Source organism: Scardinius erythrophthalmus, assembly GCF_964197995.2.
Source record: "Scardinius erythrophthalmus genome assembly, chromosome: 2".
NCBI classification, from domain to species: domain Eukaryota; kingdom Metazoa; phylum Chordata; class Actinopteri; order Cypriniformes; family Leuciscidae; genus Scardinius; species Scardinius erythrophthalmus.
In genome coordinates this window covers 56,071,396-56,087,868 of record NC_138222.1, presented here as the reverse complement: position 1 = coordinate 56,087,868, position 16,473 = coordinate 56,071,396, and the positions used below count along the sequence as shown (strand labels likewise).

Here is a 16,473-nt window from a genome sequence, read left to right as displayed (position 1 = left end):
GATCCTGGAAACGAGTGAGAAAAAAAACCATCATACACCATAGAGTGTGTGTGAGAGAGAGAGAGAGAGAGAGAGAGAGAGAGAGAGAGAGAGAGAGAGAGAGAGAGAGAGAGAGAGAGAGAGAGAGAGAGAGAGAGAGAGAGAGAGAGATAGAGAGAGAGAGAGAGAGAGAGAGGAAAAAAAAAACCTGTATTGCTCCATCTCAGACCTCGGAGGCAGCTCTCAGTTTGACAAAGCGCCTGTCCTTGCCCCTATTTCTTTTTCACTCTCTCTTTCTTATCTATCTTGTGTTTGTTTGTTATTCACCACTATGAAATGCTCCTTGGGAAAAATGTATTCTACAAACTTGTGTCCTATTGGGTGTAGGACACTGGTATAGATGTGATGGTCTCCTATTCTACAACCGTTGCATTGGGTCGATGTAGATCATAAAGCATAATAGAATTGATACAGAATGTTGGAATCGCAGAAATGCTGGTAGCACTTTATTTTACAGTCCTGTTCTGCATGTACATACTATGTACGTATTGCAATAACTGGGTAATAACTGGGTAATAACCTTAACCTATGTAGTTACGTTATATTACCAGTACTTTCGCAGTACACTGTAAGAACACGTACCGTAAAATGCAGCGGTTGATTTTTGGATGAATCCTGCTAAAAGATACTATTTTTTTTTTAGTGCACTAAAAACAAAAAAGGTAACATCTATGATATAATTGATCAAAAATATCAACCGAAGCGCATTACGTTACACCAACAGAACTAGAAATAATGCAAATTCTGTCATAATTTACTCACCTTCGCGTCGTTCCAAACCTGAATGACTTTCTTTCTGCTGCGGAAACACAAAAGAAGAGATTTTTAAGCTTCTTTTGACTGTTTATTTTCATGCAATGAAAGTGAGTGGGGTCCAAAACAACACCGAACCCTATGGACTTTGCTGTATAAAGAAAAAAACATCTTTTTTGTGTCACACGAGAAGTCATACAATTGCCGTTTTTCACCTCGATGTGCAGGTGACGCATTTCAGAAGGCCATGTTTAATGATTAGGTTTGAAAATGACTGCTGAAATTGCAACGTGTGCAACTGCCCTGTTTCATCACTATTTCACGCAGAGATTTTGACAAATTTGACAAACAACGGTATTTTTGATATTGAAAGTCACACTTTTGCTGTGGATGATATAGAGTTTGGGGATGATGATGATGATGATGATGATGATGGTAGTGATAATGGAGGTGGTGATGATGAAGATGGGGTTCGAGATAACAGGGTTTATAAAGTCTAGTGAATGTGAGTAGGCTGTAGCAGTAAAACCGAGAGTCAGGCATGACTGAGCATTGTTCGGTGAGGAGTTTCACATCAACAGGGCGAGAGGGGGCGTTGTGTCGTTCTTTCTCTCTATCTATCTATCTCTTATTGAGAAGGAGGGAGGATAAGGAGAGAGAGAAAGAGATAATAACAAAACCCGAATCAGATGAGAAGACGAGTTTTGTGGTTTAAACTTAGCAGAAATGTTTCCTGATCATCAAGGCATTTCAAGCGAATACCTTAAGTTGAATAAGATTTGAAATGTGATTTGACTCCATTTTCTAACTCTCAAAAAACCCGATTCACTGCCGTCAAAAGTTGCCCAGAGTCAAACTGAAACCCCCGTCCCCACAGAAAAGACACACACAATCACATATGTACAGACACACACACAGACACATCTGACAAATACATGTAACACACACACAGGTTTGTGACCACACTCTGTCATCTCAAGAGTGCGACGCCGTGTTTTACCAGAAACCCGTCGCTGTCTCCGTCGACTCTGAAATATCACTGTACCCCCGCTGACATTCATATCGACACTCACATGAACAAACAGCTGATGTTATAATGTCATTTGTGACATAATTAAAGTATCAAAACTATGTTCACAAATATTGCTCCAAACATCTTTATGTAACAAATACTAACGAAATCAAATGAGTTTAGGGTTACACTTTATTTTGATGCTCCACTTTAGACTTTCTACTAACTATAAGCAACTACATGTCAACTAACTGTCATTAGGGTATTAGTATACTGTCTACTTAATATCTGATAACACTTTACAGTCCACTAATACTCTGAGAGTTAGTTGACATGTAGTTTCGAAGTTACTTATAATTAGTAGAATGTGGACCATCGAAAAAAAGTCTGCCCTATTTTAGTCCTGATTTAAGATTATGTACCAAGTAATTTCCAAACCCAAAACATAGCCTTCGGTTCACTACTGTTATCCACTATCTTTGTAAACTAATAATAATTGAAATACTGAATGCATTTTTAATCATCGAGGAGGAATGTTTGAACAAAGAAGCATTTCATACCTCATATTGTACATTAATTGCAATTACTTTAATATACAGCTAATATTACAAAACAGTCACTAAAATTAGTTGTTGTTTTTTTTTTTTTTTTTTTTAGGAAATAAAGCATGTTATGTTTAAATAGTTTTTAAATGTAATATAGCCGGAAAGCACATGCTTTCTTCAATTTTGTCAATTTGAATGTGTTTAAACCACAAAACGCTAGTGGTGAAATATGTTTATGTAGAAACGGTGTTGTTTTCTTCAGTCTTTATCTAACATCTACTGACCTGGTTGTTTTTCCCTTCTGATTTTAGTTTTTACCCAACACTTCTTAGTTCTCACCAAACATTTCTTCGATCTATTTATATTCTTAAGTACATATATGTTGATTAAATTAACATGAAATACTTAAAAAAGCATTGAATTGAACGTGATTGTGTAATTGAATGTTATATTAGATGAGTGGATTTTTTTATTATCAACAGGCATTAGAGAAGATATTGATCGTACTTTTAAAGGGTTTTGACGGTTTGTCACTCCAACTCAAACTAAATTCATTGTGCTCTACCATTGTAGTTCAATATCTTAATTTTGAACTTTTCTCTACCACAAAATTCTTCTTGTCTGTGGGAGGACATGCAAACGAACAGCCCTCAACACCTCTTATATCAGGGAAAGTTTACAATCAAGAGTTAGACAAAGATTTCTTCTATAAAATCTCTTTCTGTCTGTCTCTCTCTCACACACACACACACACACACACACACACACACACACACACACACACACACACACACATTAACGTTAAATTCAAGAGCAGCATAAGGCTTATTGCCAAAGAAAAAACGACACCGGACCATTAGATACAAAAGGTAAGTAAATGAGAACTACATTGAAATTTCAGATTTGACCTATGACCTCACTTTACAAGATTTGGTCATTTTGTATTTTACCTGATGCCCCATTTGTTTGTGTTATAACTGAAAAAATAAGAACTTTGTCTCATATGTAGTGCAGGTCCTGCGTAAAAAAAATATTTTAAGAATATTTTTATTTCTCTGTATAAACCAATTTTAGTTAGCCATCGTGTTACTTAATTCTCAACTGAAGAGCTTAGATTTATGACATGATCCTGCATGTCATGCCGACCCCGTTCAGCATTTAGATGCTGGAAGAAATTGCCCTTCTTTTTTACAAACTAAAGTGTGCAGGAAGTAATAGAGTTTTATATAGTACATATCGCGATCGCACATGACACACATACACACACCTGTTAACTTTAGAGTCTTCCTTTTCCTGCCCTGAAAATTAACGACAAATGGCATACAGCCAAGACACAAGCGCACAACAATAATGTATTGTGTGCATAAAATCACACGGAAAAAAATTCAAAGCCGTAGACAAAGAAAAGTCACATTTCTGCATTGTAACACACACATGTTTACAAAAAGACAGACTTACAGCAGTAAATATATATCAGATTTGTAATTAAGCTGATTTATTTATTGTAATATGGCTTTGCACTGAAAGTACACTTGACAAGCCTTTTTAATTCAACTTTTTATTAGTAGAGAAGAGAAGTAAAATTTAATACACACACACTGATTGACACTCAAAAGTGTGAAAGCCCTTTTCTGCCACATAAGAAAAACAGCCATGCTTTGGTAAATCACAATTTTATGAGATTAAAAAAAAGAAGTCATAATTACGAGATGAAAAGTTGAAATTATGACATACTGAGTGGAAATTATGACGCAGAAAGTCATAACCGTGATATTAAACATATATTAAACCATGATATTAAACATGATATAATCGAGATTATGGCCAAAAGTCATACATTTCCATAATTTCGAATGTGTCATAATTTAAATTTTCTATAAGATAATTATGACATAAAAAGTCAGAATTATGTCTTGGTATTTCATGATTTTTTAAGTCATCTTTTTTTTTTTTTTTGGGCCTGGTTTCACAGACAGGGCTTAGATTAAGCCAGGATTAGGCCTTAGTTTAATTAGGACATTTAAGTAGCTTTTATAAACGTGCCTTAGAAAAAACGTTTCTGGTGTGAATCTTGAGACAAAACAATGGCACTGATATATTTTTAAGATCTGCCAGTGCAAGTTGCTTTCAGTCAAACATGCATTTTAGTCTGGGACTAGACTTAAGCCGGGGGTTTATCTCATAATTATGTCATAATTTCGACTTTTTAACTTGTAATTATGACTGTTCAAAGCATGAGTTTTCCCCCAGTGGCAGAAATTGGTTTCATAAACAAAAGTCATCCTAAATCACTTTAATTTCCAATGTAAATGCATTTCTACTTTGACCACTTAAACTTGATAAAGCAGAAAGGGACTAAAACTGGCCTCAGAGAATATAAAACAGTTCTGAGATAATATGAGGATCTGTATGTGTGTGTCTAACCAGGATAAGGATAAGACAACAGAACAGCCTGTTTGGGCCCAAGCTCTAGCTTCTCTACCGACACCTTGCTATCCACGGCCAGATTCACAGCATCTGTGGTGAGGCGAACCTGAGCTTGAGCCGGCAGGTCACTATTAGTGAGCTTCATGGTTACAGAGTCATTTCCCCAGTTCACGGCGGTAACAAAGCGTTCGCTCTGATCCCAAAGGCGGAGAAATGCTAATGAAGTGGCTGAACTGTACAGACTGACATATTCTCCGTGGAGAAGCGATCGCTCTTTTCCTTTCAGATCACTGAGCGCTTTGAAGAAGTCACGCACTGCGATACGCTCCTCCTGCAGAGTCTGAATGAGTGGAAGACACACAGTGTGCTGGTTTTAAATTTGTAATTAGTACAGTGATGAGATAACATCTACTTGTTATGAATAGCCATGAAAATAATGATGAGAATGTACCTTTGCTGTTGCATTCGTCGCTTCTACTGGGTTTTCCAAGTCCCACATTGTTTGAAGTTTTTCCTGTAAAGGAGGAATCTTAAGTCATCAGTATTATGACAATAACTTGGCTAAATATAAACATTGCTATTCTTAGGCCTTATTCTTAGCATAGAAAGCTGAGAAACTAAAGACTTTCACAGTCTCGCTGAGAACGTTAGTCAGTATTTTTATGAAACCTAAAGTGAATTTTTGAAAAACAGTTTAAAGTTGGCATGAAATGAAAATGCACCCTAGCTATTTTCCAAATGCATGTTATTGATGTAATTGTGAACAATTAATCCGTGCATGTGTTTATTTTTATTTTATTTTTATTTTAACCTCAATTCTTAAGTCACTATATAAAAGAAAATATCGGTCGCTACTTCCATTTCATCGCAACTTTAGGAATTTTTTGGAAAGTTTGTATAGGCCCTAAATATCGACTAGATAGATAGATGTAGATAGAAGGATGGATTGATGGTAGATGGATGATATATGGATAGATGGCAGGACAGATAGATGGATGGGTAGATAGATGGATGGATAGATGGATAAATTCCAACTCAATATTTGAAAGAGGGCCAATTCTGATATTTGTGCCCAAACACTGATTCAATTTTCCATTTATTCATCCATCTATGCTGTTTTCAGTCATCTCCCTTGCATTCTCCACTCACCCCTGCCTTGAGCCCGACCTCGTCTCCGGCGCTGAACACAGGAGTGCCGGGCAGTGTGAACAGCAGTGTGTGAAAGAGCCTCACTGCTGGAGATCCCAGAGACCGTCCTCTCAGCCTCCAGCCCAGGCTCGTCTGCAGGTGACCCGAGTACAGCTTCTGTATCACCTGTGCCTGTGTCACGCCGGACTCGGTCGGATCAGCCAGTTCAGTCAGGAGCAGGTCAACACCTGAGCGGTTCAGCAGGAGAGAGACTTCATCCACAGGGAGACCGGTGACTGATCCCATCAGAGCACTGAGAGAGATCAGGAGAGATGGAGAGGTTTAGGTAAGGGGAAACTGCCAAAAAAATTGTGAAGGCTAGAAAAATAGTTGGTGCTTGTAAACAAAAGAGAATAAATAGATGGAAAAACAATTTGAGGGAGCAAGTTGCAGTGCTCATTAGCCCATCTGGCCAGCAGGGGTCTCTATTTCATTTAAATAAATAAACAGAAAAGAAATGACAATAGGTGCAGCAAGCTATTTCTAAGAAACTATATTAAACATTTAAATATACCTAAACTAATTTTGTGAATATTTGTTAAATGTCTGTTATGTGTGTGTATGCTGAAAAAAAATGTGTTTGTACATAGTCCTGGCTGTGCAAATTGGAGAAAAAACTAAGTGGATCAGAATGATCCATGGAGCAACAAAACACTGTTGTAGCCAATCAGCAGGGGCAGTAGGGGGCGTGTCTACTCATGAAAGGGGAGGAGAGAGTGAGCCAATCAGCAGTAGGGGGCGTGTCCACTCATGAAAGGGGAGGAGAGAGTGAGCCAATCAGCAGTAGGGGGCGTGTCCACTCATGATGGGGAGGAGAAAGAGTGAGCCAATTAGCAGTAGGGGGCGTGTCCACTCATGAAAGGGGAGGAGAGAGTGAGCCAATCAGCAGTAGGGGGCGTGTCTACTCATGAAAGGGGAGGAGAGAGTGAGCCAATCAGCAGTAGGGGCGTGTCCATTCATGAAAGGGGAGGAGAGAGTGAGCCAATCAGCAGTAGGGGGCGTGTCTACTCATGAAAGGGGAGGAGAGAGTGAGCCAATCAGCAGTAGGGGGCGTGTCCACTCATGAAAGGGGAGGAGAGAGAGTGAGCCAATTAGCAGTAGGGGGCGTGTCCACTCATGATGGGGGAGGAGAAAGAGTGAGCCAATTAGCAGTAGGGGGCGTGTCCACTCATGATGGGGGAGGAGAGTGAGCCAATAAGCAGTAGGGGGCGTGTCCACTCATGATGGGGGAGGAGAGTGAGCCAATAAGCAGTAGGGGGCATGTCCACTCATGATGGGGGAGGATACCAAGATTGATTTAATACGTAACATTATTTTTGTTGCTTTTTGACAGAACCAAGATATGCTGTTGTCACAGCTGATTCATTCATTCTTGCGTTCATACCCGAGTTTACGAGTTGGGGGCGTGTCAGTGAGAAATGTGTCAGAATACCGCAATAGCTACCACTTTTTGATTTGACAAGTATTAAACATTTAACCAAGTATTTAACATTGTCAGTTTTTTGTTTACAACAAAATAAGCTAATTGCCAGCACAAAATATGATAGCATTGTAATTTAAACATTTACAGTGTAACGATAAAGTTTACAGTGGCTTCAAAAATAAATAAAAAACATAAAAAGCAAAACACACCTGATCCACATTCTTTGTTCTAAATCTTTTAAGACCTAGACTTTAAAAACCTTGCTTTATTTTTGTGTAGTTAATTAAGAGAAGGTACATCGCCATCTTGCTCTGACAAAAGTGAATTGAACGCAGCTGATGTCGTAAACACGACTTCCCAACTCGTAAATACGGACTTTCCAGGAGGACTTGAACGCACCAATAGTTTGGGTGTCGATTTCAAATATCACGTGTTCCTCAGAAATTGCTTACCGCACCTTTAAGAGTTTATATACGTTCTAAGAACACAACAAAAGAGACGTACACTTTTTTAGTATTGTCGGTTTGGTTGAATACGACTTGTATAGATGGCCAGTAGTGTGATTTTTCGATGTCTTCCAGGTCAGACAGGAAAATGCCATCAAATCCTTTAGTCAACCAGTATCCACATGCTTCCTAAAAAATTCAAAACAAATGAAATAGTTAAAAAAACATGTTGTAATTCTAATATCTAAAATCTGCAATTTTTCTCATACGAGTTTCTCATCTTTTCATCTAACCGTATTCTCCGTCCACATGAATAGGACTTCCTTCACAATTTCCTCTGTCTTATCAGCACTTACTCTGATTTTCTCAGCAACAGTGGTAACATTCTTTGGTTTTTCATAGTTGGGTGTTAAATTCAGCACTATGGAGATACCTGCGAAAGAGAGAGAGAAAGAGACAGAGCAGGGGAAAAAGAGTGGGAAAATAAGACGATCATCTATAAAGTTTACACAGGTTTGTATTGTAGCGTTCATTTAATTTTATTTGCATTTACAAAATCCCTCATTTGCTCAAAATAGTCAAAATTGCAACACTTGGCTCAGTCAGCAAAAGCTTCCGAACAGTCTCTTTACACTGCTAACAAAATGTTTTTTCAAAATAAAAATAAACCAGTGACTCACTACAGATTTGCAACTTGCAACTTCATACTGTAGCACAGAAGAATCAAAGACCAATCGTAAAGTGGCTTCAATGTTTAGATGTCTATTTTAAGGAGTGGATGTTGTCATCGAGGATGATTCAAATGTGCAGCTCTTAGCAAACCTTCAGCGGCAGTCAGAATTAAAAATGCACTCCTGGATGAAAGGTCATTCAGGGTCAAAGGTCACCTTTTTTATGCGCTTGCTCCAGCAGAGATTCCAGTTCATTCTCAGTGCCTACTTTAGAGTTAATTGAAGTTAGATTCGGTGTATCCAGCCGGTCTGATTGCACAGTGTGTATCGGACCCAGAACAAGCCCCTTCACCTTCATCTGGCTCAGATAGTCCAGCTTCTCCTCCACTCCTACAGAGAATGAGAGCACGAATAAAAGGAAAGATGAGGAGGATTGCACAGCCTCTTTTTACATTATGACCGCCATGAACTTAAAACTAAAGTAGACATTTGTAATGCATAGTACTAATGTAGTAGGCTACTTTATACACACACACACACACACATATATATATATATATATATAAAACTTTTATATATGTCAATTCAGATATATAAGAATCAAAATAAATTTGTTTTGGTTACTGCATGTATATATGTGCAGAAGGGCTGTCAAATTAAAATGCGAATTTTTAATATTCGTCTTAGAATGCATATTAGAATATTAAAAATATTAATATTAAAAATCCATATTAGAATGCAAAAACGGTGCATCTGAAATGTAGGTGTGCGTCATGCAGCCTGATGCAAGATGTGTGACGATGATGTACGATGATGTACGGGTCGTTATTGCGTTTTAATGTTTTTCTTATCCTGTCCAGTTGAATCCATTGGCACTGTTGCGTTGTTAAAGGTATAGCGGAGGATTTTTTACTTCCGGGTGGAGGTGATATACTATTGGTCCTCCTCCTAATTGTCAATCATTCTGGTGAATCAAACTTTTCAAAAAGTGGACTTGGTTGAGTCAAAACCGTAACCCTTTTCTGCGCTCCTTTTCCATTGATTTAAATGTAAATAGACGGTAGAGCGCCAAATAGCGCTTTGACCCTGCACTCGAGTCTCGCACAAGAGAGCCGCGTGTTTAGAAGACATGTAGGCCTAAAGTTGAAAGAAGTTTTTGAGATGTTGTGGGTTTTTCGAGATGTTGTGGGTTTTTCCCCCCATTCTGCTGCATCTCATGTTTTAAATGCAGAAAGTACTCTGTGTGATCGGCTCTTTGTAAACGGTGCATGAACAGGTGCATGATGCTGTTTTTTACATAATTGTTTTAAATGCAATTTACGAAATTATATTGGATTAATATTTTGATCATTGTGGCCTCAGGATAAATGCTTTTTTCCCCCAACTGAAATTATGCTTTTTAATTTAGAATATACTTTAAATATTAGTAGCCTAATATTTAAGTATACATTTCGAATTTAGTTTTTCAGCCATTTTGACAGCCCTAATGTGCACTTTGCAATTCTGTAATATACTGTAAAACAAGGCAAAAAAAAAACAAAAAAACATAGCAAATAGAATTATTAAAATAATACACATAGACATGGGGGATAAAAAAAGAAGATATTTCCATTTATCTCACCTTTCAGTCCATTGTCAGAGAAAGCGTTCACGTCAGATATCTGGTACAGAAGACCTTTGTTCCACCAGTTCATCTCAGGAATGGGTTTACAGCGTGGAGCCTGTACTATGATCACTATTGCTCCAGCTAACATGCCGACCCAGCCGAGCCAGAACAGAACCAGCAAAGCCCAACGAGTCCGAACCCACCTGTAGAAAACAATGACAGATAGATATATAGATAGATAGATAGATAGATACAACTATAGATAGATAGATAGATAGATAGCGTACCCAGTTGTACCAGCGATTTGAATTAACTCGTCTTTGGAGAGGCCGTACTTCACTCCAGTGTTGTCAGGGACCGTGACCTTCACGCAGCCGTTGTTTTCTCGGGTCATTAGCTGTTTTGCCTGATCCACCTCCTTCAGTTCTACGTCCTTCATTTCTTTTCTCTATGTTAGTTTATGTCAGAATACTGAATAAAAAGATACAAAGCAAAAACTATTAGTTGTTACTAATTCATTACATTTCAGGCAACAAATGGTTACCATGTATGTAAACTGCTTTTAAGTGAAGTTTATTAATTACAGGCAGCCATAAAAGTTTAATTATGAACAGACCATGAAAAAAAGCATTCTTTTTAACAATACAAAGCAACATAGAGTTATAATAACTACTGCTGTCATAGCTTCAATTTTACATTATAGTTCAATATCATAGAATAAAAATATGATAAATAATACAAAAACAAAAATACCTGAAGATTGCTCAGTTAAATATCTGTGAAGAGTTCAGGCGAGTCGTCCTCAGTGTTGTCGGGCAGAACACAGTGGTTTGGTGGTCAGTTCACTTTTATGAAGACCTCATCTGTTCCCGCCCCTAAAAGCCAACAAGCACACACACAGCACTGGAGGAGTGGCGGTGGTACAGAACCAAATAAACCACAGAAAATACAAGCAACTTAATAAAATACGTGTTTAAATGTCACGTGTTACTTTTGTATGCACAAACAGCAACTTTTTTTTTTATTTTGGTCGGGCAGTGAAAGCATACCTAAGCAAACCTATTCCCACAAACACTTGCTTTTAATGCACTTACCACCGAGACAGAACCAGACACAGAGCTGATTATTATTATTTTTTTCTATTGCAGGAAGATGTAAACGTTCTCAAAGACACATCTTCCCTGTCTCCTTCCCTCAGTTTAAGATGAACAATAGCAGCTGAGGGGAAGAGGAAGAGTCTGAGGAGTGCGGTTTGTTTTCTCAGCTCTGCACGGGGTCCTGAGGTTCACAGATGCTCTGCAGGGGTCTGGGTGGACCTTCCTAAGCCTGTCTGATCCTGCTCTCCAGAACCACACACACACACACACACTAAAACCAGATGGAACTGCTCTGTTTTTTCCCCAAGCGTGTTTATTGTTTCTGTTGTAGGCTTTGAGGAGTCGGTGTGTTGTGTGAAAAGACAGAGTTGTGCTTCATTCCAATGCAGCTCACTAATTTCTGTAAGGTACTGTATTCATTTTTTTTGGAGATGTGAATAGTATACACATCAAATTTATGGTAATGTTTATCTTAATTATTTACCTGGAACACATGGATATTGGCTGAAAACACAAAGTAAATTAAATAGACAAAATATAACATGTTATAATGTGTTCCATACAGATTAATGTTTTAATATTATCCCGTGTCTTTATCCTGTTAGTATAGTTAAAAAAAAAAAGTGTTCTTACAAGACAAAACATGTATCCTACTTGTAAAGTATATGGTAGAGTAAATGATTGGGTTATGCTTTATTTTAAGGTGTCTGTGTTACAGTGTAATTATACATAAGTATTGAGTAATAATAATGAACTACATGTACTTACTATAGGGTTATAGGACTGGGGTTTGATTTAGTTGCATGTAATTATGCATGATTTATAGTTACTAGTGCAAAATGCCCATGCAAAATCAGTTTTTGTGTGTGTTTTTAGTATTTGTTGGTTTGGTGTGTTTGAACTTTTGCTGTGTAATTGTAACGAGCACTCAGTGACATTTTTATTTGTGCATGGTAGAAAGCACACAGTGAACTCTGAGAAAATGTTACGCTTGAGCAAACAGTTTGTGAATAGGCTACTACCAATGATCAAGAGGTCCTCGCTGCAGCCTGCAGCACGATGACGTAGCTGGATGATCCAATACGTACTGGACGCGCATGCGCTATGGAGAGAGAATTGTGTCTTTATTACATGCGAGAAAATAAATGATCTGAGAGAAAAAAAATATATTTGAGAGAAAAAGTTTTTATACCAATAGCAAAAATAATAATATTTGAGACTAAAAAAAGTTTTGAGAGAAAGTATTTTCTCATAAACAATAAAAAAAATATATATTTGAATTTTTTTTTATTATTTCTGAGAAAAAAAAATCTCTCTCAAAATACTTTGAAAAAAACTCTCAGATATATATATTTTGCTATCAGTGTGAAAACATTTTCTCTAAAAAAAAGTGTTTCTCTCAAAACGCTTTTGCTCTCGATGCAACTGTGAAAATTGTGTCATGGGCGGGGCCACGTTCCTATTGGCCAGTCGGGTGAGCATCGTCTTGTCTTGGGAGTCAACCTGAATCATTATACCATTGTTCGGTTCACCGGCATAAATGCCGCCTCTGCCTTAGTTGAGCACGTACACTCCAATGTTTGGGTAAGATGATTCACGGTGATCATATGCCTGGTTCAGATTACAAGATTTTTGTGTCTGTTACGATAGTCACGGTGTCAGATTACACGATTTTAACTCCTAAAAATCTTGTCATGTCGTGGATGGACAAGAAATATGTCAGACTACACGTTGCTTTCCGACCAGTCATCGCGAGCCGTCTCAGGCACACATTCACTCGCACATACCGACTTACCTTTCGGCGTCTGTCCGCGGCGCCCAGCAACGGCTCAGGACCGTGTTCAAAATCCTGCCGCGCCACAGAGCGCCATTTACATAGTTTTATATTAAATTTACATTTATGTGTCTCAAATCGTAGTTAATGTATATACGAACTTCACCCTGTGCTGCAATATACATTTAGTTTTATATTTATTTACAGAAATCAGAAAATTGCTGATGCTAACTGATTTTCAGGTGAGAGTTGTCCTAGACGTGGCGCGGCGCTGAGCTGCGCGTCCGGTGTGCGACCCACTTGAGTGTTTGTCAGAATGTTTATTTTTAAACCACAACCTTCTAAGTCAGGGTTTCTCAAACTCGGTCCTGGCTCATCAAACACACCTGAGCAAGCTTATCAATGTCTTCAGGATCACTAGAAACTCACAGCTAGGTGTTTGATCAGGGTTGGAGCTAAACTGTGCAGGACAGTGGCCCTCCAGGACCGAGGTTGAGCCCTGTTCTAAGTGCTTCTTTTACCGATATATTTAACGATATCTTTTGCATTTCTAATCCAAACAACGTCAAACTTGGCACTGCACTTACTCGTGCCCGTAGCGAGACACCTGTCAAGTTTGAAATCCATCGGACTAACGGTTCGAGAGATATGCGAATAACAGACATACAGACAGACACACTGACAGACGTTTCTGTAATTTATAGATAGACTACTACAGTAAATATTTTTTTTTGTAATTTCTCAAATCAGGTTAAACGTTTAATACACGTTTTATTTGGCTGTTTAATGGGCAAAGTGTAATTGTGGGTATGTGCGTGTTCATTTTCAGGTCACGTGATTCTTCTAAGTCAGGCACGTTCCTGGATCAACATATTTTGTTGATCCTGGAACAACATTCCTGTCTGAAGATGTAGTCCTAACCTTATCCCTATCCCTAAACCCAGAGGGGAATGATATGTGAATAACGCTGATGTAGAAGCACCTAACCCTGGTGTTAAGCCTAAACTTGTCCCTCAGATCAGATGTGATTCTGATTTGAATCTGGTTGATTGGAATGTTGTTCCAGGATCAAGAAAGATGTTGATCCAGAAACATGTTGCACTTGGTAAAATCATGTTCAGCGTTCAAAGTGCCCTCTAGTGACCAACTGACCAATACTGCCACTTCCAAGCCTTTATTTATGGCCTGGGTGACTAATTGGAAATGAAACGTTTCGTCATTTAGGATTTTTAATGTACACCATTCAAAAGTTTACCCAGATAGCAAATGACATCTGGCCCAGTTGTGGCCCACATCTCCCACATTCTTCTGGCCCACATACCGTATGGAATGATAGCGATGACTCAACCTGAGTGTGGCTGGCAATAGCACACACATCCAGGCCTCATCTGGGCCAACAATGGCTCAGTTCTGGCAGCGGCAAAGGTCACATGGGCCACACACAGCAAACCACAACTCACACTAACACCAGCTTGATGTATGTCGGCCAGACACTGCCCATATGACCTTTGCCGCTGCCAGAACTGAGCCATATGTGCCATAGTTGGCACAGATATGTATACTATCTGGGTAGGGTCAATAAGATTTCTGAAAGAAGTCTGTTCTGCTCACCAAGGCTGCATTTATTAAATCGAAAATACAATAAAAATAGTAATCTTGCAAAATATTATTAAAATTTAAAATATATTTTAAAATGTAATTTATTCCTGTGATGTAAAGGTAAACTTTCAGCATCATTACTCCAGTCAACATTTCTTATTATTATCATGTTGAAAACTGATAGGCTTCTTAAAAGTTAGATAGAACGACAAATAGATAGACAGACAGATGGATATAGATAGATAGATAGATAGATAGATAGATAGATAGATAGATAGATAGATAGATAGACAGATAGACAGACAGATAGATAGATAGAGAGATAGATAGAGAGATAGATAGATAGACAGACAGATGGATATAGACAGATAGATAGAGAGATAGATAGAGAGACAGACAGACAGATAGATATAGATAGAGACAGACAGATAGATAGAGAGATAGACAGACAGATGGATATAGATAGATAGAGACAGACAGATGGATATAGATAGATAGATAGATAGATAGATAGATAGATAGACAGATAGATAGATAGATAGATAGACAGACAGATAGATAGATAGAGAGATAGATAGAGAGATAGATAGATAGACAGACAGATGGATATAGATAGATAGAGAGATAGATAGAGAGACAGATGGATATAGATAGATAGATAGAGAGATAGATAGAGAGACAGACAGACAGATAGATATAGATAGAGACAGACAGATAGATAGATAGATAGAGAGATAGATAGAGAGACAGATAGATAGACAGACAGATGGATATAGATAGATAGATAGAGAGACAGACAGACAGATAGATATAGATAGAGACAGACAGATAGATAGATAGATAGATAGAGAGATAGACAGACAGATGGATATAGATAGATAGAGACAGACAGATGGATATATAGATAGATAGATTCTATGGCTCATTGTCCAAGACCAAACATATAACATTGTCATATCCATTACCATGACAAACACTCAGAGAGTTGTCAGGACAGAAATATAAATATTTGTAACAATTTAAAGGGGTCATATAATGCCATTTTTGTACAAGCTAATATGATTCTTTAGGGTCTAAATTAAAAGTTTGTAATATACTTTAATTAAAAATTCTCATTAGTATTGTAAGAAAACACAAATTTTACCTGGTCAAAAACAGCTCTGTTTTCAGCACGCCGTTTCAGTGCATGTGTCTTTAAATGATGATGAGCTTTGCTGACCCCGCCCCTCTGTTCTGTGCGTACACCGTTTGTAACACAATAACCACGCGTTGTTCATTATAAACGTGGGATTATGAATTATATTGAGAACGTCGTACATAGAAAACATGCTGTAATGTACCCTGAGTGTAAACCTTAGATGCATTCATCGTGAAGCCTGCAGCAAGGTTTGCAAATTTCGCAAACATTAATATAAATACTAATATAAAGGTTAATAAAACATTACACTCACATCTTCTGGAGGTTCAGCAGTAACACGTTGGTACCGATCCGTTTTTTCTCGTTTGTAAAGCTGTCTGGTGTGAAATGATTCGCGTAAACATGAAAGCATGGACGATCGTGGGGAATCCCCGTGAGGGAATCCCCGCGTCAATCCTTTGGGCATATCGCTTCAAAAACAAAACTCAGCCACTGCATCTATAACGGCTCAGATTTAGGAACATCCAAATGACTGCTGTGTTCCTTATTACATCTAAGAAGAGAACACCACAATCGCGTAGACGCCATTCTACTCCAGCATATCAACAATGGCGGACTACTATGACGGCTGTCACAGCTCACTCAGGGCGGGTCTTGTGTTGCAACACAGCTGTCAATCACAATCGCGGGAGGGGCGTACGATCTTATGACGTCACAATATCGAACGGCTTGATTTCAGAGATGGTCAAACATAT

General features: G+C 38.2%; 1 protein-coding gene across 1 annotated transcript; it reads right to left on the bottom strand.

The window, feature by feature from the left end:
* Nucleotides 1-4,768: 4,768 nt before the first annotated feature.
* LOC308705264 (amino acid transporter heavy chain SLC3A2-like) lies at nt 4,769-10,939 on the bottom strand (the record flags this gene model as incomplete). The annotated part of the gene is made up of 9 exons (XM_081390190.1): nt 10,864-10,939; nt 10,398-10,581; nt 10,126-10,313; nt 8,721-8,894; nt 8,127-8,266; nt 7,892-8,022; nt 5,926-6,217; nt 5,228-5,290; nt 4,769-5,116 (listed from the first exon to the last, which is right to left on the bottom strand). The coding sequence occupies exons 2-9, from the start codon at nt 10,547-10,549 to the stop codon at nt 4,769-4,771; spliced, it is 1,488 nt and encodes a 495-aa protein (XP_081246316.1). The 5' UTR covers nt 10,550-10,581; nt 10,864-10,939.
* Nucleotides 10,940-16,473: the final 5,534 nt, after the last annotated feature.